At 40.2% G+C, this 21,586-nt stretch overlaps 1 protein-coding gene across 4 annotated transcripts in view; it reads left to right on the top strand.

Annotated features, from left to right (window-relative positions):
* The window catches only part of OSBPL3 (oxysterol binding protein like 3), a 206,004-nt gene that overhangs the window by 151,756 nt on the left and 32,662 nt on the right, over positions 1 to 21,586 (top strand). For all 4 annotated transcript variants that reach the window (XM_060020622.1, XM_060020624.1, XM_060020623.1 and 1 more), the window contains 6 exons: positions 406 to 536; positions 3,871 to 3,978; positions 9,918 to 10,052; positions 10,908 to 11,001; positions 14,588 to 14,838; positions 18,514 to 18,651. In XM_060020622.1, coding sequence (XP_059876605.1) covers positions 406 to 536; positions 3,871 to 3,978; positions 9,918 to 10,052; positions 10,908 to 11,001; positions 14,588 to 14,838; positions 18,514 to 18,651 — 857 coding nt within the window. The remainder of the gene's footprint in view (positions 1 to 405; positions 537 to 3,870; positions 3,979 to 9,917; positions 10,053 to 10,907; positions 11,002 to 14,587; positions 14,839 to 18,513; positions 18,652 to 21,586) is intronic.

Genomic DNA, 21,586 nt, shown 5'->3' with positions numbered 1-21,586 from the left:
AATAATGTGTGATTTTCAAATTTTTAATAGATCTTATTCCTTAGAGTAGTTTTAGGTTCATAGCAAATTGAACAAGAAGTAGAGTGTTCCCATACCCACTCCCCCATACATATATACATAACCTCCCCCGCTATCAGCATCCCACCAGAGTGGTCCATTTGTTAACCATCAATAAACCTACATTGAAACATCATTATCACCCTGAGTCCATGGTTTACATTAGGGTTCACTCTTGGTATTACATTTCAGATGTATTTTTTAAAGTCAATTAGGTGCACATTTGCTGGACGCAAAATATTCATGGCTGTTACTTTTCTAAGTTCTTTTATAAGAAATACATCTCTCTATATCTTGTTTTTAATTATGACTCTTTTATTCCTTTTTATAATGATTATATCTTTATAGTCTACTTCACTTTAAGGTCAGCTTTTAACACCATATCAACGGAGAGAGAGAAACTGAAGCAGCTGATGGAGCAGGATGTCTCTGTCTCCCCCTCTGCCCAGGTCCTTGGTCTGAAGCACGCCCTGTCATCTGTAAGTTACATGTCTGTGTCATGGAAATGCCTGACAGTGTGTCCAGGCTCATGAACATTTTATATTTTCCATTGCCATGGTTATGTTGAAAATTCATGATTTCCAAGGTTGTGTTGAAAATTCATGAGAAAACCAAACACATTATCCAAATTACATTCTAACCTTTCATCAGATCTGCTTGTTCTCAACACCAAAGCTGAGCCTACTCGAAATCTTAGTAGCTAGTATTTCACTGAGCATTAGATACTCTGTTTGGTTTCCTCCTATTTATCTTGAGTTTTCTGTTTCTGTAAAGCTTTTGTTATATGTTTTTGTTTTAAATTTATTTATTTTTGGCTGCGTTGGGTCTTTGTTGCTGCGCGGGCTTCTCTCCAGTTGCGGCGAGCGGGGGCTACTCTTCGTTGCGGTGCGTGGGCTTCCCATTGCGGTGGCTTCTCTTGTTGCGGAGCACGAGCTCTAGGCGCACGGGCTTCAGTAATTGTGGCTTGCGGGCTCTAGAGCACAGGCTCAGCAGTTGTGGCACAGGGCTTAGTTGCTCTGCGGCATGTGGGATCTTCCCCGACCAGGGCTTGAACCCGTCTCCCCTGCATTGGCAGGTGGATTCTTACCCACTGTGCCACTAGGGAAGCTCTCGTTATATGGTTGTCTTGACATTTGTTTGTTAATGCTTACAAAGTCTGACAGTCTGCAGAGTTCCATACCTAAGACTTCACAGGCTTAGATTGACTTTCCGTATTGACAGGTACAGGCAACAGAGTGAAATTTTGAATTCACACTCTTCTCTGCTGCCCAGCATTGATCCTATCTACCTGTTTATACCACATCTCTTTCAAAGACAAAAAAGTGATTTGATTTGATAGTACAAACATTCAGCTCCCACCTGCTCCCCCCATGGGCACAAAGAGATGTCATAAGGAGTGTCAGGCAATCATTGTGCCTTCATAACAACAGAAAAAATCACTGCCAAGCCCCAGATGTTTTTCAGTAAGCCGTCCTGTCATTCACTCTCTCTCCTTTTTTTTCATCGATTCCAGTTTATTCCTCAGAAGAGCTGGACTCCATTGAAGTGCAGTATCCTAGAACTCTGTTTTGAATAGCTGACAATGTCTGGCTATTATCTCTGTATCTATAAAAAATCTGGAGAACTTTTAAAAGAACACACTTATTTGCTCCTACTCTTTGCTTGTATGTGGAACACTTATTGTGAAAAGGGGGAGAGTGCGTGCACACATGTGAAATCACCATCTGAAGCAATACTGAACTTTCTATGTAGGGTCAGGTAGGGGAGGTGAATTTTAGGATTTTGTTTTCAGAAGCCAATTCAGGCAGTGAGAGAACTAGAAAATACCCACCCATGTTTTCTACTCATCATATTACTGAGAAAAGTAAAGCAATGCTTTTGGTGTAACGTTAATGGTAAATACATTACCAGTGGTACATACTGTCATTGTAAGATACTTAAGGAATATTCGCTCAGTTGAATATTTCCAGTAGGTTATCTTTGAACGAAATAAAAAATAACATAGATTTACTCCATGTTTAGAGTCTTAATGTTGTAGACCCAGAGATAGAAACGCCCCTTTTGGATTGTAATGGACAGCCAGCCACACACTGGGTGCTGCTTTGGTTTGAGGGAAGCAGGGTGGTTTTTTTCTTTTTCTTTTTTTAAGTTTATTTTTCAGTGGTAAAAGCATTTCTTATTGTTCCCAGTAGGGTGGCCTTTAGTGCACTTAGAAGGTACCTCTGATGGGCTCCCCAAAGTCCTTTTCACTGTCGTCTTCCTGTCCCCTGCCCTCCTCCTGTGGAGGTCTGGCCTCATTAATCTGCTGGTCTGGTAGAGGCCATGAGACCCACCTGGCCATGATATCCTAGTCCAGAGTCACTACCTTCTCTAAGGAGTTCTCCCTCACCCATGGTAAGGATTTTGGAAACTTAAGATAAAACAGAATGATCCTTTCCTTTTGGTCTTGGATTCCTGATTAAATTCAAGACTTGTTTTTTAAAAATACGAATTTTAGAGTTATCTCAGGGCTATCAGAATGAATATGTTTGTGCTGTATGTGCAATCTTTGTGTTTTTCTTTCTTCTGCCTGTGGCTTACAAAGGAAAGAGAAGCTACTAAAATAGCACATTTTTCAGACCATATGGAGATTCTAGCCAGTGGTATAGATTCTAGCCACTTACACTAAGACGCCAGCAACATATTGGCCAAAGTGAATGCCCGGTAGAGGTTATTAGATGTAGTTGTGTGATTTAAGAAACATTTACTCAGTGTTTCCTAAATGACCCTTGAGAATTTCCCGATAACCCTTTCCATCTGTGAGTACTAAAAAATAAAGCCAAAATTCTTGTTTGAGATCCAGGCAGTGGGTAAATATAGACATCATTCTATGCTCTCAGCAGCTAGACCCTGTGGGCCCTGATGGATGGGAAAGGCTCTGAGCTTCTCAGAAGAGAGTCAGGAAGACAGACAGACAGGATGGATCTGTGTACAAGCACCTGGGGAGCTGACTGTGGGAGTGTGTGTGGGTGAATCAGATGAAGTTGTCCCTTTCTAAAAACAGATCATCTGGAGAACAGTTGGTCACAGGGGATACCAGCATGAAAGAAACACCTTCCTTTACTCTCCTAGTTGGGAGGATGGGCTAGGGAATCACACCTGTCCAGGGAGAAATAAGAGATCTGGGTGGGCTGACATGAGCTCACATCTCATAGCCCCCTTCCCAGGGCCCTGGTCCTTAGCCCTTACCCAGGTAAGTAAGCTCTTTTTTTTTTTTTTTTTAAATAAACTATCTTAGTCATGAAGAATGAATATAAAGCAATGAATACCTATATTGTAAAACAGTAAAATTAATCCTCCACAAAATCTTCTCAGCACACTTCCTAAGATCCAATTCAACTAGTGTGATAATTAAATAACATTAAAATATGTCCAATCGTAAGGGGTAAGAGCAGCATTTTTACTGAAGATGAGAGAGAGAAGCTTGGGATCTTTAGAGGGAGGTAGTCAGAGTCTAAAGGCAGCTCGGAAGGAGGAGGGGCCGAGAAACCTCGAGTAATAAAAGCTGTAGGTGTTTGTGATTTCCTTCTCCACCGAAAGGAAAGCCTTACTAACCCTACTTCCATCCCTGGAAATGAGATTCGAGGAGGGCCTCCGTTTCCAGTGTTTAATATCTTGTATCTGCCAGGCATCTCCGGGGTATCCTGTTGGATAACATTCAAGAAAAATAGTCGAGGAAGTGCCCCCGAGGGCTCCGCCACACTGGGCCCGCTGCTGTGCTTTTCTGAAACATCCATTTATTAACGGAGCCCCACTATTTTTAACGTGTTCCAGGCCCTAGCACAAAACACAGATCTTAAAGAACGCTTATGCAGAATCCATGCTGAGTCTCTGCTCCTCGACCGCCCAGTTGCTGCCAAGTCGGGTGATCGTCTGGCAGAGGTGGGTAATGTCGCCGCGCCTTGTCCCCGCAGGCCTCCCTGCTGCCCCTGGGAGTTGTGCTTCCCTCACCACGGGCAGCTGAGGATTCCAAGGCTTCCTTGAAAGTATGCTGCTAGCTGCATTTCTAAACTGCTTTTTCCCCCTGGAACTCTTCCTCCCTTTGTACTTCTTTACCCCATTTTCCTCCTAAGGATCACCCTTTTCTCTTGATATTACTGGAGTGGGGACTGTGCAGAGACAAATGTTTTCTCCTGTTACTTCTGAAAAAACCCTCACTTTCTCCAACCTATAGCATCCCAGTTCCCAGCCAGCTTCTTTTGCTCCCTCTCTGAGAACCACTGTCCTATTTCTATGTGGCTGTTTCCTTCTCCCTTTCCTGTGATTACCCTCAGAGGGGGAGAATTATTACAGTTGAGTGTCTTGGTCAGTTCATAGTATGTTAAAAATGTCTGTTCTCAAGACTTGGGATGTTTATCCAAAATATTCTTTGACTGTGTTTAAAATGAGGAAGTTCAGAAAAATACAAGTGGATTACTTGAAAAAATCAGTAGAAAAGGGTAATGAAGGTCAAAATTGTTTTTAGCAATCTCTTACGTTTATATGCCTGCCTCAATTGTGCTAAATTTTTCATTAACAAATGTATTAGAGTGAGTGCATTAAAAAAAAAAAAAAAAAAGGAAGGTCAGGTACAAGAGGTGGGCATTGTAGATTTTTTAAAGGAGTTTCTAATGTTTAATCTTAATCCATCATCCTCCTTTTTCTGTCCTCAAAGAAAACAAAAGCCTGACACAATTCCTTTACTCCTTGGAAAGTTGTTGTGTCAGGCGACGGGAAGATTAGATGCTGGAATCAATCAGACTGAAAGGCCCAGGCATCCACCTTCATGTGAAGCACAGGCTGTGTCCTGAGCTGATGGGACCCTTTTCTGATGAGGGTGGTACCCTCTCTCCGCAGGGCTGGAGGACCTCTTATTACTTCTGAGATACATGTCAGTGATTGACCATGAAATTCTGCATCTTCCCTGCCCCCAAGAGATCTTTTCAATCACCTTATTTATTTTTTAAATTTTTATTAGAGTTGATTTACAATGTTGTGTTAGTTTCAGGTGTACAGCAAAGTGAATCAGTTGTACATATACATTTATCCTTTAGCCCAGACCCAAACTGAATCCCCTGCAAGACTGAGCACCTAAACATTATCTAAAGGGGCCTTCATTTCAGGCCTAGGCAAAGAAACATGCTTACCAGGAGGGCTGTCTCTGAATCTGGTGATACAGGTTTGCTGTATCAGGGCTGAGTCACTGAGGCCAGCCGTCACTCAGGGTGGCTTGCTGCCAAACGCAATGGCATTCTGTGGGGTTTGGTGCCCGCTTCCAGGCAGCACTTAACTTTGAAATTATCACCTAATTACGTTAGTTTATTTAACAAGCCATTAAATAGATAAATGGCAAGTTGACCCTTCATTTATGGTTCTGTAAATTTATAGTCAATGCGTACGTACCCTTGGGACTATTTACATTTGGGAAAGGAAACCAAAATCACAGGTCTTTTAAAATGCATGCTTTTAAATTGATCTCACAAGTAATGCACCTGAAGGCTTAAATGCTGTACATTGTCTTTGAAGAGGAGTGATAACATCCCTCAAAGCTCACAGCTTCCAAAACAGCCTGCTAGTGTCTTGAATTGATGATTTGCTTGTCTCACTGATCTAGTTCCTCTTTCAGTGATTTTCTGTTTTCCGTGTTTTATCCTGCTTTTCACAGAGTGTGAAAAGGAAAGGCTGACTTTCACAGTATGGGAAAAGTCATTGTTGCCCTCAGGAAATAAGAGAGTGAGTGGAAATGGCCTCCCCAGAGCCTGAAAGCTGACTCCAATGTCCTTTCCTTGGGTAGCTCACAGGCTTCTCAAACACTGTGGGAATGACAGTTCCCACACTGGGGTCAGCCCAGGGTGCTCTGTTTTTAGGCCCTCTTACTTTCTTTGCTTCCCTTCTGTTACCTTTTAGCTGCACAAATTACCCATCTTTGGTGTTCTAAAATCTACCTGGATTCTAAAATCTCCCCTCCTATCAAAAGTTACTCTCATATCCTATCAAGTCCTTCTATTTTAAATTTCTGAATCTGAACATTTACTATTATGAAGTATGAGTGCTTAGATTATTTTATGTTATTTTAGACTCCAAATGAAAGGCCAAGTGACTTTCGGGATAATATCCTACTAAATCTAAAGTCCATTTAAGAGACCAAACAAGCAAGAACTTGAAAGAAAACTCTAAAACAAGACTTTTGATTCTTTTAATTGCTCGTTTGCTGTATTCCATGTGCACTTAAATGCATTGTCTCACAAAATCCTAACCACAGCTCTATGAGGTAGGTGACGGTGGTTTCATTTTAGAGACAAGGAAACTAAAGCCCAGATCCGGGAAGATCCCACATGCTACGAAGCAACTAAGCCCGTGCTCCACAACTACTGAGCCTGCGCTCTAGAGCCTGTGAGCCACAACTACTGAGCCTGCGTGCCACGACTACTGAAGCCTGCGTGCCTAGAGCCCGTGCTCCACAGCAACAGAAGCCACCGCAATGAGAGGCCCACGCACCTCAACGAAGAGTAGACCCCGCTCGCTGCAACTAGAGAAAGCCCATGGGCAGCAACAAAGACCCAATGCAGCCAAAAAATTAAAAAAAAAAAATAAAATAAATAAATCTTTCCATTGCACACTAAAATGAATCACTAATGAATGAAATTCAAACTGAAAAATATTGATTTAAATGTTTAACAAATGGCTAGAGTAGGGAGGACTTCCTAAATGTGGAAGCAATAGAAAAAATTACAAAAGAAATGTTGACTAGATTTGGATATTTTTTTTTTTTTTTGGGGGGGTACGAGGGCCTCTCACTGTTGTGGCCTCTCCCGTTGCAGAGCACAGGCTTAGGACGCGCAGGCTCAGCGGCCATGGCTCACGAGTGCAGCCGCTCCGCGGCATGTGGGATCTTCCCGGACCGGGGCACGAACCCGTGTCCCCTGCATCGGCAGGCGGACTCTCAACCACTGCGCCACCAGGGAAGCCCTGCCTTAAACATTTTTAATAATTACTTCTGAGAACTGATTATAAGAAATAATGACATACGAGCAAGACACATTTGCAAACGTGTTCACCATCTTTACAAATTTGGAAACACCCTTAATTTCCAATAAATGACATGGTTACTCTGTGACACACATATATAGTAAATCTATCAAGTAAAGTTCATTGTCTCAGAGAAATTTTAGCAGCCTAGGGAGAAGTTCACAATATAATGTTAAGTGAATGTGGCAGACTAAATAAAGACTAAGTACAGTGTGATCCCAGTTTTTCAAACTAAAAAAAAATCTATATACAAATATTTTAATACAAAAAATACACTGACAGGTTAATAGGGGCCACATCTGGGTGATGGATTTTAAGTGATATTTATGTTATTTACATCTTTCTGTATTTTCTATTTTGAGCACGTACTACCTTTATCCTCAGAACAAGTGTTAATTTAATTTTTTTTTTTTAAACATCTTTACTGGAGTATAACTGCTTTGCAATGGTGTGTTAGTTTCTGCTTTATAACAAAGTGAATCAGCTATACATATACATATATCCCCATATCTCTTCCCTCTTGCGTCTCCCTCCCACCCTCCCTATCCCACCCCTCTAGGTGGTCACAAAGCTGATCTCCCTGTCCTATGTGGCTGCTTCCTACTAGCTATCTATTTTACATTTGGTAAATATGTGTATTTATGTGTATATATGTCCATGTCACTGAAGTTATGGTGCAATGTTGTTTGGAGGAAATTTATAAAATTAGATAGATAGATGACAACTATTTCAAAACAAAGCAAAGCTATATGTATAAAAAGGATTGGAGAGAAATGTATCAAAATGCCTATAGTGGTTGATTTAGTGTGATGGGATTATGCGTGTTCCCTTCCCTCCTTTTTGTCTATCTTTTTGTAATGTAAAAAAAAGATAAACGACCACTTATACCTTACAGACTTGAGGGGATATGATTAAATTGAACTGACTAGATTAATATTTTAATACATGAGGTCCTGGGCTGTGCAGGACACTGGGCTGAGGGCTGGAGGCTCCTGCAGTCCTGTTGGGTTTTCGGTGACTATCAATAGGAAGTTGCTGGAGTAATGGAACAGCAGAAAGGGCTGGGGCCAGGCGTGCTATTTTCACTGTTGATCAGGCAAGAAATCCTCCTGACCCATCAGCCTAGGAAGAAGAAATACAGAAAGAGCCAGAGCGACTATTAATAAATTAATGAGGAGAACAAGTAAATAAATCATTAGAGTCTTATGTGGCAGTGACACAGCAAAGACACAGGACTGTTCTGTTGTTTCAGTGAACATTAAGGGAGCTCAGTTATTCATTACCATGTCTCCTCTTTTGAGGAGAGAGACCTTTCCTTTAAAGGTGACAGGTGTGATGCTTATTTATAGATCCTAAGTGATCTTGTTTGTTAGCATGGAGAAGAAGCCTGCTTTTCAAAAGGCTGTAGGGATATTAAAATGGGTAGGATCTTTCAATGAATACCTTGTCTAGAAGAGAAAGGGATACAATGTGTTCCTGAAGTAAACATTCCATAAAGAGACCATTTGACCTTTATTAATGATGAACGTCTGCTGGGGCCCTCCTGTTAGAGCATCTCCATTTTATGAGGCTGAGGAGTGTGTCCTGAACTCATAAAACTTCTGGGAAAGATATAATATGCGTTAACTTTTGTTTCCCAAATTATTCTGCGACTCATTTATCCAATACATAAGGATATATAAGCAGCTCCTTTATCAGCCCCGTGAGAAATGTGAGCTGTCAGGAAGTTCAGGTGACAGTCTTCTCTGATTCAAAGGAATCAAATCATGTCGTCCTCAGTATGTTCTCATTCCTCAAGGTCTAGTTAGGCATCACCTCTTCTGTGAAGCCTTCCCCAACCAAAGCCCCCCTAATAGAATCAACCTCTCCTTCCTGTCCGCTTCTGTAGCGCTTTCTGTTCCATCGTCTTGGGCTCATGTGTGTTGGATGCGCCCTCTACACCACTTACTCGGACCAAAAACCTTGTCTTATTCATCATCGTATCCCGCCATGACAGGCACAATGCAGTTGCTCAATTTCTTGAGTTAAATTGAATTTTCACTTGCAAATAGCATACAAAACATATTCCCAAAGTATTTAGGTCCTTTCCAGAGGAAAAGTCCAGACTCAGTGACTCAAGGGATGGAGGGCCAGCAAGAGGAGAAAATCCCTATATTCTATTGTGTTGTTTGCAGAGAGGGTGGGAAGGGGATTGGGGACTTCCTTCCCTTGCAGCCTGTGTGGTTGGAGAGAGACAGACAAAGAGAATTTATCTCATTCATCCATGAATAATGAATGATCTACCACCAGGGGCACTTCTGGACCGAAACACACTGTTTATTTGTCAAGGGACGCCTCATGAGCAGCACACTGGCCTCTGCGAGAGAATTGAGGCAGAAGAAAGCTGTGTTGCTCTGAACCAGCCATGCAAGGACATGCATTGAGTACAATTCAGAGGAAATTTTAGGATGAAAAGAAACATCCTGCAGTGGTAGAGAATAAGAGGATATGATTCAGAGAGTGTTGGAATTTTTCCCGTCTTAAGTGGAATAAAAACTGACCTGCACAGTCTTTTTTTGCTTTGAGGTTTGTTGTGTGTGCCTGAGCTGTGATAGTGCCTGTAAATAAGGTGCCCATTTGGGGGAGACCTAGGCTTTTCACCGTGTTTTGTGTGAGGTTTGCTTCTCCTCAACTTTGAACCTGCCCTCTGTTTTGAGCCGCCTGTTTGCCTGGGCCTGTGACCGTGTGTATTGTGCAGCAAAATCAGTTGTTTATTTTGCTTCTCTTGAGACTGTTTCTAAATATATGCATTTTTGGTTTTGTGTTTCAAATAGGAAAACTCCAGAGATGACAATCGAACTCTGGTCCATCAGCTTTCCAACGAAAGCAGGCTCTCCATCACTGACTCTCTTTCAGAGTTTTTTGATGCACAGGAAGTTCTGTTGTCTCCAAGCTCTTCAGAAAATGAGGTTTGACCACTGTTTTCAGTTAGGTGCCTCGAAAATCTCTTTTGCTGCTTTACCTGTTCAGTAAATACCCATATTTAGAAACACTAAACTCAATGGCTCCTTTTTATCATTACATTCTGAGGATCTTCTTATAACTCATACCTCAAAAAGCATAAACAGATACAAGATCTTCGGGAACAAAAATTATGAAAGTAGGTGTTGGGCACATCCTGGTTTCTGTTACTTGATTTGTTATACCTCTTTTCAATTGTAGGTTAATGATTTTGACTATTAGCTGTTTGATAATGTATTATTTCCACTACAGGGTCAGAAGTTAGCACCTTGTATATTTTCTCCTCATTGAATTTGCTCTATAGTAATTTATAATATAATTATGGTTATTATAGTTATTATAATATGGTTGTTATAATTAATTTATAATTATGTTCTGAGTGTGAGTACTGATCATTTTACCCCTTTGGTATAGAAGTTCTCATATTTTTCATCCATTAATTTCCATAGAAGATACTTTTATTCACAGATAGTTAAAAGACAATTTGTAACTCTTTCTAGTCAAATGCTAACAAATTCTGAAAAAGCAGTCAGAATTAATAAGAATTTTTATAATAACTAAAATCTGGGGTTTACATGTGTTTTCCTTGTGAGAATGAATCACGAATGTATAAGAATTTTAATAACATATTTTCTGTGAGCATCCCCTAGGCAGACTGGTGTATGGGCCTTTATGAAAACAGCCTCCAAAATCATTTCTATAGGTTTATAATGTGTGGTCTAAAATATTTGATCATTTGAAGTAAAGGCTTTATGAAATCTGGCTTGTCTACTCTAATGTATATTATTTCTTCTTTCCCATAGATGTCTGAAGATGATTCATATGTCAGTGACATAAGTGACAACCTTTCCTTAGATAATCTCAGTAATGATTTAGATAATGAGAGACAGACTTTGGGTAAGATTTAAATTGTTTGATCTCTGAGTGTTTGGATCTTTACAGAATACTAGTAAGCATGCATAGGGTACCTGCTGCAAACAGAGAACTTAGCAAGTTCTGCATCAGAAACTTAAGACATGGTCCCCACCCTCAAAGTTTTATAATCTAGGTGGGACATGGCACTCACATGTGAAAAATTTATTCATTCAAATACATTTGTTGGCTAGTGCAAATTTCTATTTTATAAAGTAAGGTTATACCAATTATCATATAAATATCAAAAATTAATACTACAGATGTTCCTTATTTGGTTCAACATTCTCTCTGCAAACATATTAGAATATAGCTTTTTTCCTTTAGGTTTCTAGTGGTTTTCATAGTTTAGGAATTCAATAGCACTTATATTGTAAAAGGTCTGATCTAAGCGGTAATTTAGCTTCCGATTCTTCAAGATAACGCATTTGAGAGTTAACAAACTGCTCCCCCTGTGGGGGTAGGGCTTAAGGTACCCTGAGATGTCCCTTTATTACTGGTTGAACCCAAGACTGAAAATGATGCCCAGGAAATGTTAGTTGGGACCGTGGCGGGTACCTGGAATGTCTGCTATCTCCAAACAGCTCGGATTTAGGAGTTCAGTAAGCAGACTGAAGCCTGTTTAGGAAGGTGACCTATTCTTAAGAAGAATCTGCCCATTGGACAGGTCTCTATATGAGTCCTGCAGCATCAAATACTCCCAGTCTTGGTACTCAGCATGCCTGGGGTCTCTAGATTTATCTATGCCAGAACACCACATATTTTTATATCTACATGGAAGACAAGGACCACGTCAGTTCCTTTTTGATGTATCAGTGCTTGCCAGCTCAGTACGTATGTGAAATACGATGATGATGAGTTGTTATCTGAATGTCAAAAAGCCTACTCTTTGGGGGACTACAAAAAAGGCAGGTAAATTTACTGTTCTCTGAAAGAATATCCTTTCAGCATCACACCTGCTAGAAGTCAGAAGCTCATTATGCTCTGTATCTTCCTTGAATTGTTTCTGGAGAGATTAATCCTTTGGTGGAAAAGTCTGAGAACCAGTGATTTAAAGGCAAAGACCAGTAATATAGGAGCACGTTCATGCGCTACTTGTTTTCGTAGAAAAATAAGGAGGCGAATTGAAAGAGAAACGAGGAGGCATCACTTATTCCCTTGGCAAACAACACACACACACACACACACACACACACACACACACACACACACACACTAAATGGGAACTCTCATTGTGGATGAAGAAGACGAACAAATGCTGAAGTCCTCCTTCTGTTTGAGGCCTTAGGGAGGGGGCCAAGAGGAACAGAGGTGTAGAGGTTCAGAGGTCGAAGTTGGGAACAGAGGACTTGCCCCCGAACCTAAGACCACAGCTGTGCTGAGTTGACACCAGCCAGGAAAAGCATATAAGAGGTGAAGGCTGTCTCTCTGTCTTATTCCACAGCCATTTTGCTAGATTACTGACCAACATTTTCTTGGCTTGAACAAACACTGGGCCAAACCTAGCTTTCTTCTTTGGCAGTATTTGGAAGATTAGATTTCTGCACATCAGTACTCTACTGAAAAGATTGTATGTAGAAATAAACTTTGCATTTTAGGACACAGTATTGCCTACAGAAGGAAATAGGATTTATCCAGGTCTTGATAAATTACTACACTAGAATTTCTTTGAGCCCTTAGTAAATGGTAGGTATTTAGAATGTTTCCTATTAATTTACCCCCCCCCACCCAAATCAGTAGGCACATAATAGGATCTGTCACTGTGATGGGTGCTGTGTGGAGGTTCAGTGGTTAGGAATATAGATTCAGGGACCAGATTTCTCGGTTAACTCCAGCCCTGCCACTCACTGGTTATGTGTTCTAGGGCAAGTTACTTAATTTCTCTGTGCCTCAGTTTCTTCATCTGTAAAATGGGGATAATAATTCTGTTTATCTCAAGAGGTTGTTGCAAAGGATAAGTGAGATAATATATGTAAAATTCTTGAAAGGCTGTCACAGAGTAAAAGCTAGGTATGTATTAGCCATTAGTAGTAGTAGTAGTATAGTATTCTTTCAAAATTTAGTGTAATCAAAGAAAGTATTTTGAGATTACATGGAATGCTGTTTTTAAAGACTGTCATCATTTGCGACTATTTACTTGATTTTTGCCCGTGTTGAGCAATTAAAACAAATTCAGAATTTAATTGGTTGCTTAGATGAACATGAGACTTCAAAGTATGACCTCACTTTCATATTCTCCTGTTCATCAAAGCAACCTCGTTATTCAGAGTGATCGGCTCTATAATAAAATACCACCTTCTCATATGTTGATGTCATGCAAAAGATTTCATTTGAAAATAGGCTATGTTGGGGTGGGAAAAGAATTCCAGAGCATGAGGTAATGGAAGTTGTCACAAAGGAAAAGATTGATAGGTGTAAAAACCTAAGATGTAAATGTTTCATTCATTAAAAAACTGCATAGACCAAATGTAAAGATAAATGTCAAATGGGGATTAACTTGTAAAACAAATACAAAAACAAAAGATTATGTCTTAATATATCAATAGGAAAGCGGACAATTCAGAAAAGAAGAAATGTTCATGAAAGCATTCCAGACCACACTAGGAATTTTTTTAATGTAGGTTAAAACAAGGAGATAGCACTGTCCACCTAACGATTTGCCAAGAATTCAGAATGAATGCTGACAAGCCTGGAATGGTCTCAGAACATGGACACTGGTATATGCTTGCTGATAAATGGGAAACTGATACAGCCTTTTTGAAGAGCAGTATGATCATATGAATCAGTATATGATTCCCACTTCTGTATATTCTAAGAAAATAATCAGATATAATTAAATATCTAAGAATAGGAATATTCACTACTTTTTTTTAGCAAAACATTGAAACAAATCTAAAAGTCCAACAACAGATGAATAATTCAATAAATTATAGCTTATCCATAGCATGGAATTGTTTTACAGTCATTAAAAATGATGTTTTAGAAGAATTTTAAATAGCATGGAAAAATATTTATGTTAACTGATTAAGCAAAACATTCAACTATGCAAACATTGTCAGCTATATGGAGAAAACACTAAATGAAAATACTCCAAAATATAAATGGCTACTATTTCTGGGTAGTGGGTTATTGGATGACTTTTGTTTCCTTTATAATTTTCCTATAATATAAACACAATTGTTTTACCAGAATTGGAAACGATTTTTTTTAAAGACTTTAAAAGTTTTTATCAGAACTTGAAGTGCTTTTAAAAAGAGTTTAAAAGTAACCGCTCTGGGCATAGCAATCCAGTTTCCAGTTTTATTCTAAGTGCATATAAGCTATGAGGAACTAGCCTTTGATTAGGAGTATGAAGACCTCCCCATGGATAAAGTCCACGAGTTTTAGTGCTTATAATTTTTTGTACTTCATTTAGCTGCTCAGAATTCTTTTTATTTCCTGACTTCAGCCATAATCTGGATAACTGAGATTAATAGTATCATGGCGTACTTGCTCAGTAAGGTGGATTTTTTTTCCGTTTTAAAATAAAATGAAAATCCTTATAAGGCAACCAGACTTATTTCCCTTTCAGAGCCTGTTCTCCAAAGTGTAGGGGAAGTCAAGTCCAAAAGAAGAACGTGCTTGCCGGCCCCGTGCCCCAAGTCCGGTAACGTCAGCTTGTGGAACATCCTGAGAACGAACATCGGGAAGGACCTGTCTAAGGTGGCCATGCCGGTGGAACTCAATGAGCCCCTCAACACGCTGCAGAGGCTGTGTGAGGAGCTGGAGTACAGCGAGCTCCTGGACAAGGCTGCCCAGACGCCCAGTGCCCTGGAGAGGATGGTGAGCACCGCAGGCGTGGTGGCCACTCCCAGGGCCCCGCAGAGCCAAGACGGGCACAGCCAGGGCTCCTGTCCCTCCGGTTCCCATCTGGATTGCCCGTCAGATCGGTTCATTTCGCAGCCACCTCCGCTTCCCCTCCGCCTGGCTGTTTTCAGTCACCTGGTCAGGGATTGCCACTGGGCGCGGCTTCCCTGTGACAGCTGCGGCCTGGGGCTACTTCTGCTCTGTGGTTTCGGGCTTCCTCTTTCTCCAGAACCTTCCATGGGATTGTTCTGATATTGCCTGGCTGGAAGACATGTCTTGAGGGCTGTCTGAGTATTTATTTTTACTACCCTGAGCGGATAGAACTTAATTTTTGGAGCTGGTTGTTTTGTTTTGTTTTGTTTCATCCAGGGTAAATTTCCCTTGAGAACGTTTTTGTTTATTTTTGGAATTGTCCTATCGGCCCCTAAATTTTTAGAAAATATCATTCACTCACAGGTTTCACATCAGAAAGATTCTTCTCCCCCCCACCCCCCCGCACTTCTTTTTTTTTTAATTAATTTTTGTCAGAGTATAGTTGATCCCACACACACACTTCTTATTTTATAGAATACGTTTTTTTAAAAAAACCTCATCCTAGAGAGATTAACCTTCTGTTCTCTACTCAGTATCGATTCTAATCAAGTGATGGGGCTTCTGATGAAGGGGTCTCCGAGTATTTCTCATCCTTCCCCTGTCTTGTGGGGATGGGGTTAGGGGTACCTTAGTGGCAAGACTATGGCCAAATCAGCCCTTTCTGTGACTGTGGCTTTTTGTTCTTCAAAACTTAGTATCTCTTCCTCCTTTTGCCTCCTGGTATGTTACCTGCTCAACAGAAAGGTCATTGTTTGTGTGGGATGCTGGGACGGGAGTGTCTTCCGCCAAATGCAGCATCTCTGCCCTAGGCATTTGCTGATTGGCTAAGTGGGACAGCAAGCCCCCAGCCTCAGGGAGGGACCCAGCTATACATCACCTCTCACGGTTGGAGGCCATTGTTTTCTAAATTGTACACATTCTGCAGTTTAAACCCTCATTGAAACTTCAACCTCAATCAACTTCAGTGATTTGAGGATTAAGGGAAAATCTTTACTGGTTGAAAGAGACATCCCTGTCTCATCCCATACTGTCTCCTGGGACTTCTCCCATCAAAGAGATTTTCTTTCTTTTCTCTCCTACTCTGATTATCTAATGATAATCAGAGTAGGAGAGAAAAACAAGCTGTTTATTTTTTGTCTTCTTTGTTACTCTTCCCCAGAGAATTTCTGTGAACAAAGGGAGGCAATTAGCTGCCAAGGCAAGTGTTAAAAGTTATCATTTGTGGACAGTGCTTTTCTTTAAAGAAAATGATTGGCTCTGAAGATGAAAGCATCCTTAAAAGGTGTTTCATTCTCGTAGCAATTTAGAGACCCTCCGGATGTCAGCTGATTGAGTGGTGTCATTGACGTTGAGAAGAAGTTTGAGGAAAGGCACCAGTACATTAGGAAGGGAAAGTTCAGGAAAGAATTGAGGACGAACCTAGCCCATGGATTGTGTTTACTGCTCTGAGTATGAAGGTCAGCTCTACCCCTGCAGAGAGTCTCTCTCATATGGTCAGCCCACAAGGAGGATGCTTCGTTCTGCCTGCTCCCTCCCTCCTCTCTCCCCCTACATCATGAATGATACCAGATTCTTTTATAAATGCGTTATATGTTAAATTGTGAAGGTGATTCAGGGTTGATTCAGCATTCCATGTAGACGTGTGACCTTGCTGTTTATCAGGTAACAGACATCTGAGGAAGCAGAGAGAGGAACAGATACCCAGGTTTCAAGAACGGACAGAATTGAGCACAGCAAATTGATTTTTATAAGCTCTCCAGCTGCTCTAGCGTGTTCTATACACTTTAGTGTGAGGTGGTAAGGTGGGACCAGTTTTCAAAAGGCTGTTGAAAGTTATGTGACTGGTGAACATTTAAGAAAGGCACATAGCTTTTTTTTTTCCAATATAAGAAACTTCATGAAATGAGCTGAGAAGAGGAAATATTGAGATTATTATTCTGTACTAGAAAGGAAAATTTGCTATTGCTACTTAGGTTTAATTTTTTGCCCCTTGCCCCTCAAAAGACCAAAAAGGATAGAGACACACCTCAGAGATATTGCGAATTTGGTTCCAGACCACTGCGATAAAGCAAATATTACAATAAAGTGGGTCACATGAATTTTTTGGTTTCCCAGTGCATATAAAAGTTATGTTTACACTATACTATAGTCTATTAAGTGTACAATAGCATTATCTCTAAAAGAAACAAGGTATACACCTTAACTTAAAAAATACTTTATTGGGCTTTCCTGGTGGTGCAGTGGTTGAGAGTCCACCTGCCGATGCAGGGGACGCGGGTTTGTGCCCCGGTCCAGGAAGATCCCACATGCTGCGGAGCGGCTGGGCCCGTGGGCCATGGCCACTGAGCCTGCACGTCCAGAGCCTGTGCTCCACAGCGGGAGAGGCCACAACAGTGAGAGGCCCGCGTACCGCAAAAAAAAATACTTTATTGCTAAAAAATGCTTACCATCAATGCACCAGAGCCTTCATTGAGTGGTGGTAGTAACGTCACTGATCACAGATCACCATAACAAGTATAATAATAATGAAAAAGTTTGAAATAATGTGAGAAGTATCAAAATGGGACACAGAGACATGAAGTGAGCAAATGCTTTTGGAAAAATGGTTCCAATAGACTTACTTGATGCAAGGTTGCCACAAACCTTCAATTTATAAAAAACGAAGTTTCTACAAAGCACAATGAAGTAAAGCACAATAAAACGAGCTGTGCCTGAACTGTGGCTCTTTGTTGCCCTGAAAGGGGAGCTGTGGAAAATGCTGAGACCCTCACAGCCACAGCCATTAAAGGATTTTCCTCATTTCATGTTCACCTATAGTTTTCCTTCCTTTTCCTCTTTGAGTTTTTATTTTTCCTCCCAGAAAAGCAGAACTTCTTAAAAGGCACTGTGCTCTGTCCCAGGCTCAGGAAATGACCCCCAAAGATTTTCTTTGGTCAAAATGAGGGTTTTTTTTGGTTTCTACAATATCAAATTGTGAATGATTAAACTTAGGATGCTTATTCCTGAATTTATTTTTTATATTGGAGTAGAGTTGATAAACAACGTTGTGTTAGTTTCAGGTGTGCAGCAAAGTGATTCCAGTTATACATATAATACATGTATCAATTCTTTTTTAAGTTCTTTTCCCATTTAGGTTATTACAGAGTATTGAGCGGAGTTCCCTGTGGCTTATTCCTGAATTTTGAGGGAAGTTTAGCTTTTTTAATACTCTTCGTCCCTCTCCTCCTCAAAAGCCTTAGCACAACCTCAGGATTCTCAGACAGTGGCTGATTTAGAGGGACTGACTCACCATCTTGAAAGGCATCTTGCAGGCATCAGACTAAATGGACAGTCTGAAAAGGTCTGGTCCACTTTTGCCTGGGCCAAAATGAACACAATTTAAACCTACAACTTGAAACCAAAGTTGGTTTGGGTGTCTTTAAACCAGGGACAAATCTTTGGCTTTTCGAGATAAATTGTAAAGAGAGAAAGAGAGGTTTTATTTTGTTCATGTCTTTGTTCGTACAAATAAATTTCTTGGTGATGGAGAAATAACCGGGTTCTCTCCGCTCTCGCTAGGTATACGTGGCAGCCTTTGCCGTGTCCGCATATGCATCTAGCTACTTCCGTGCTGGGAGCAAGCCCTTTAATCCAGTTCTTGGAGAAACATATGAGTGTATTCGTGAGGACAAGGGCTTCCAGTTTTTTTCAGAACAGGTGGGTATACACCCTTTTTGTTTGTTGGGAGAAGTTGCTTATGCCTCCCATTAAATGTGCTTTTGAAATATTTATATTCCACCTTTCACTGGCTTCAAAGCAACTGAGATAATTACAGTGCCTTTACACATAAAGAGAGGGATCAGTTTCCTTCTACTGAAACCTCTCCGCCACCCATGGGCATAAATGCGCTAGCCAGGCTGAGGCTTGTTTGGCCATATGCATTGTCAGAGCCCTTCCTGTTGAAAGTTGTAGTAGAGAGGGACTTTTTTTTTTTTAATTTTATTTTATTTATTTTTTTATACAGCAGGTTGTTATTAGTCATCAGTTTCATACACATCAGCGTATACATGTTAATCCCAATCAACCGCCCAATTCAGCACACCACCATCCCCACCCCCTGCCGCTTTCCCCCCTTGGTGTCCATACATTTGTTATATACATCTGTCTCTCAGTTTCTGCCCTGCAGACCGGTTCATCTGTACCATTTTTCTAGGTTCCACATATATGCGCTAATATACGATATTTGTTTTTCTCTTTCTGACTTACTTCACTTTGTATGACAGTCTCTAGATCCATCCACGTCTCAACAAATGACCCAATTTCATTCCTTTTTATGGCTGAGTAATATTCCATTGTATATATGTACCACATCTTCTTTATCCATTCCACTGTCAATGAGCATTTATGTTGCTTCCATGACCTGGCTATTGTAAATAGTGCTGCAATGAACATTGGGGTGCAATGTGTCTTTTTGAATTATGGTTTTCTCAGGGTATATGCCCAGTAGTGGGATTGCTGGGTCATATGGTAGTTCTATTTTTAGTTTTTTAAGGAACCTCCATACTGTTCTCCATAGTGGCTGTAACAATTTACATTCTCACCAACAGTGCAAGAGGGTTCCCTTTTCTCCACACCCTCTCCGGCATTTGTCGTTTGTAGATTTTCTGATGATGCCCATTCTAACTGGTGTGAGGTGATACCTCATTGTAGTTTTGATTTGCATTTCTCTAATAATTAGTGATGTTGAGCAGCTTTTCATGTGCTTCTTGGCCATCTGTATGTCTTCTTTGGAGAATTGTCTATTTAGGTCTTCTGCCCATTTTTGGATTGGGTTGTTTGTTCTTTTGATATTGAGCTGCATGAGTTGCCTGTATGTTTTGGAGATTAATCCTTTGTCCGTTGATTCATTTGCAAATACTTCCTCCCCTTCTGAGGGTTGTCTTTTCGTCTTGTTTATGGTTTCCTTTGCTGTGCAAAAGCTTTTAAGTTTCATTAGGTCCCATTTGTTTATTTTTGTGTTTATTTCCATTACTCTAGGAGGTGGATCAAAAAAGATCTTGCTGTGATTTATGTCAAAAAGTGTTCTTCCTAAGTTTTCCTCTAAGAGTTTGTATAGTGTCCAGTCTTACATTTAGGTCTCTAATCCATTTTGAGTTTATTTTTGTGTATGGTGTTAGGGAGTGTTCTAATTTCATTCTTTTACATGTAGCTGTCCAGTTTTCCCAGCACCACTTATTGAAGGGACTGTCTTTTCTCTATTGTATATCCTTGCCTCCTTTGTCATAGATTAGTTGGCCATAGGTGCGTGGGTTTATCTCTGGGCTTTCTATCTTGTTCCATTGATCTATATTTCTGTTTTTTGCCAGTACCATATTGTCTTGATTACTGTAGCTTTGTAGTATAGTCAGAAGTCAGGGAATCTGATTCCTCCAGCTCAGTTTTTCTTTCTCAAGACTGCTTTGGCTATTCGGGGTCTTTTGTGTCTCCATACAAATTTTAAGATTTTTTTGTTCTAGTTCTGTAAAAACTGCCATTGGTAATTTGTTAGGGATTGCATTGAATCTGTAGATTGCTTTATGTAGTTTAGGCATTTTCATAATATTGATTCTTCCAATCTAAGAACATGGTGTATCTCTCCATCTGTTGGTATCATCTTTAATTTCTTTCATCAGTGTCTTACTGTTTTCTGCATACTGGTCCTTTGTCTCCCTAGGTAGGTTTATTCCTAGGTATTTTATTCTTTTTGTTGCAATGATAAATGGGAGTGTTTCCTTAATTTCTCTTTCAGATTTTTCATTATTAATATATAGCAATGCAAGAGATTTCTGTGCATTAATTTTGTATCCTGCAACTTTACCAAATTCATTGATTAGCTCTAGTAGTTTTCTGGTGGCATCTTTAGGATTCTCTATGTATAGTATATCATGTCATCTGCAAACAGTGACAGTTTTACTTTTTCTTTTCCAATTTGTATTCCTTTTATTTCTTTTTCTTCTCTGATTGCCGTGGCTAGGACTTCCAAAACTATGTTGAATAATAGTGGCGAGAGTGGACATCCTTGTCTTGTTCCTGATCTTAGAGGAAATGCTTTCAGTTTTTCACCATTGAGAATGATCTTTGCTGTGGGTTTGTTGTATATGGCCTTTATTATGTTGAGGTAGGTTCCCTCTATGCCCACTTTCTGGAGAGTTTTTATCATAAATGGATGTTGAATTTTGTCAAAAGCTTTTTCTGCATCTATTGAGATGATCATATGGTTTTTCTTCTTCAATTTGTTGATATGGTGTATCACATTGATTGATTTGTGTATATTGTAGAATCCTTGCATCCCTGGGATAAATCCCCCTTGATCATAGTGTATGATCCTTTTGATGTGTTGTTGGATTCTGTTTGCTAGTATTTTGCTGAGGATTTTTACATCTATATTCATCAGTGATATTGGTCTGTAATTTTCTTTTTTTGTAGTAGCTTCATATGGTTTTGGTATCAGGGTGATGGTGGCCTCATAGAATGAGTTTGGGAGTGTTCCTTCCTCTGCAATTTTTTGGAAGAGCTTGAGAAGGATGGGTGTTAGCTCTACTCTGAATGTTTGATAGAATTCACCTGTGAAGCCGTCTGGTCCTGGACTTTTGTTTGTTGGAAGATTTTTAAT

Source organism: Delphinus delphis, chromosome 9 (assembly GCF_949987515.2).
Source record: "Delphinus delphis chromosome 9, mDelDel1.2, whole genome shotgun sequence".
Taxonomy (NCBI): Eukaryota; Metazoa; Chordata; class Mammalia; order Artiodactyla; family Delphinidae; genus Delphinus; species Delphinus delphis.
This window is presented reverse-complemented; position numbering and strand designations above follow the sequence as displayed.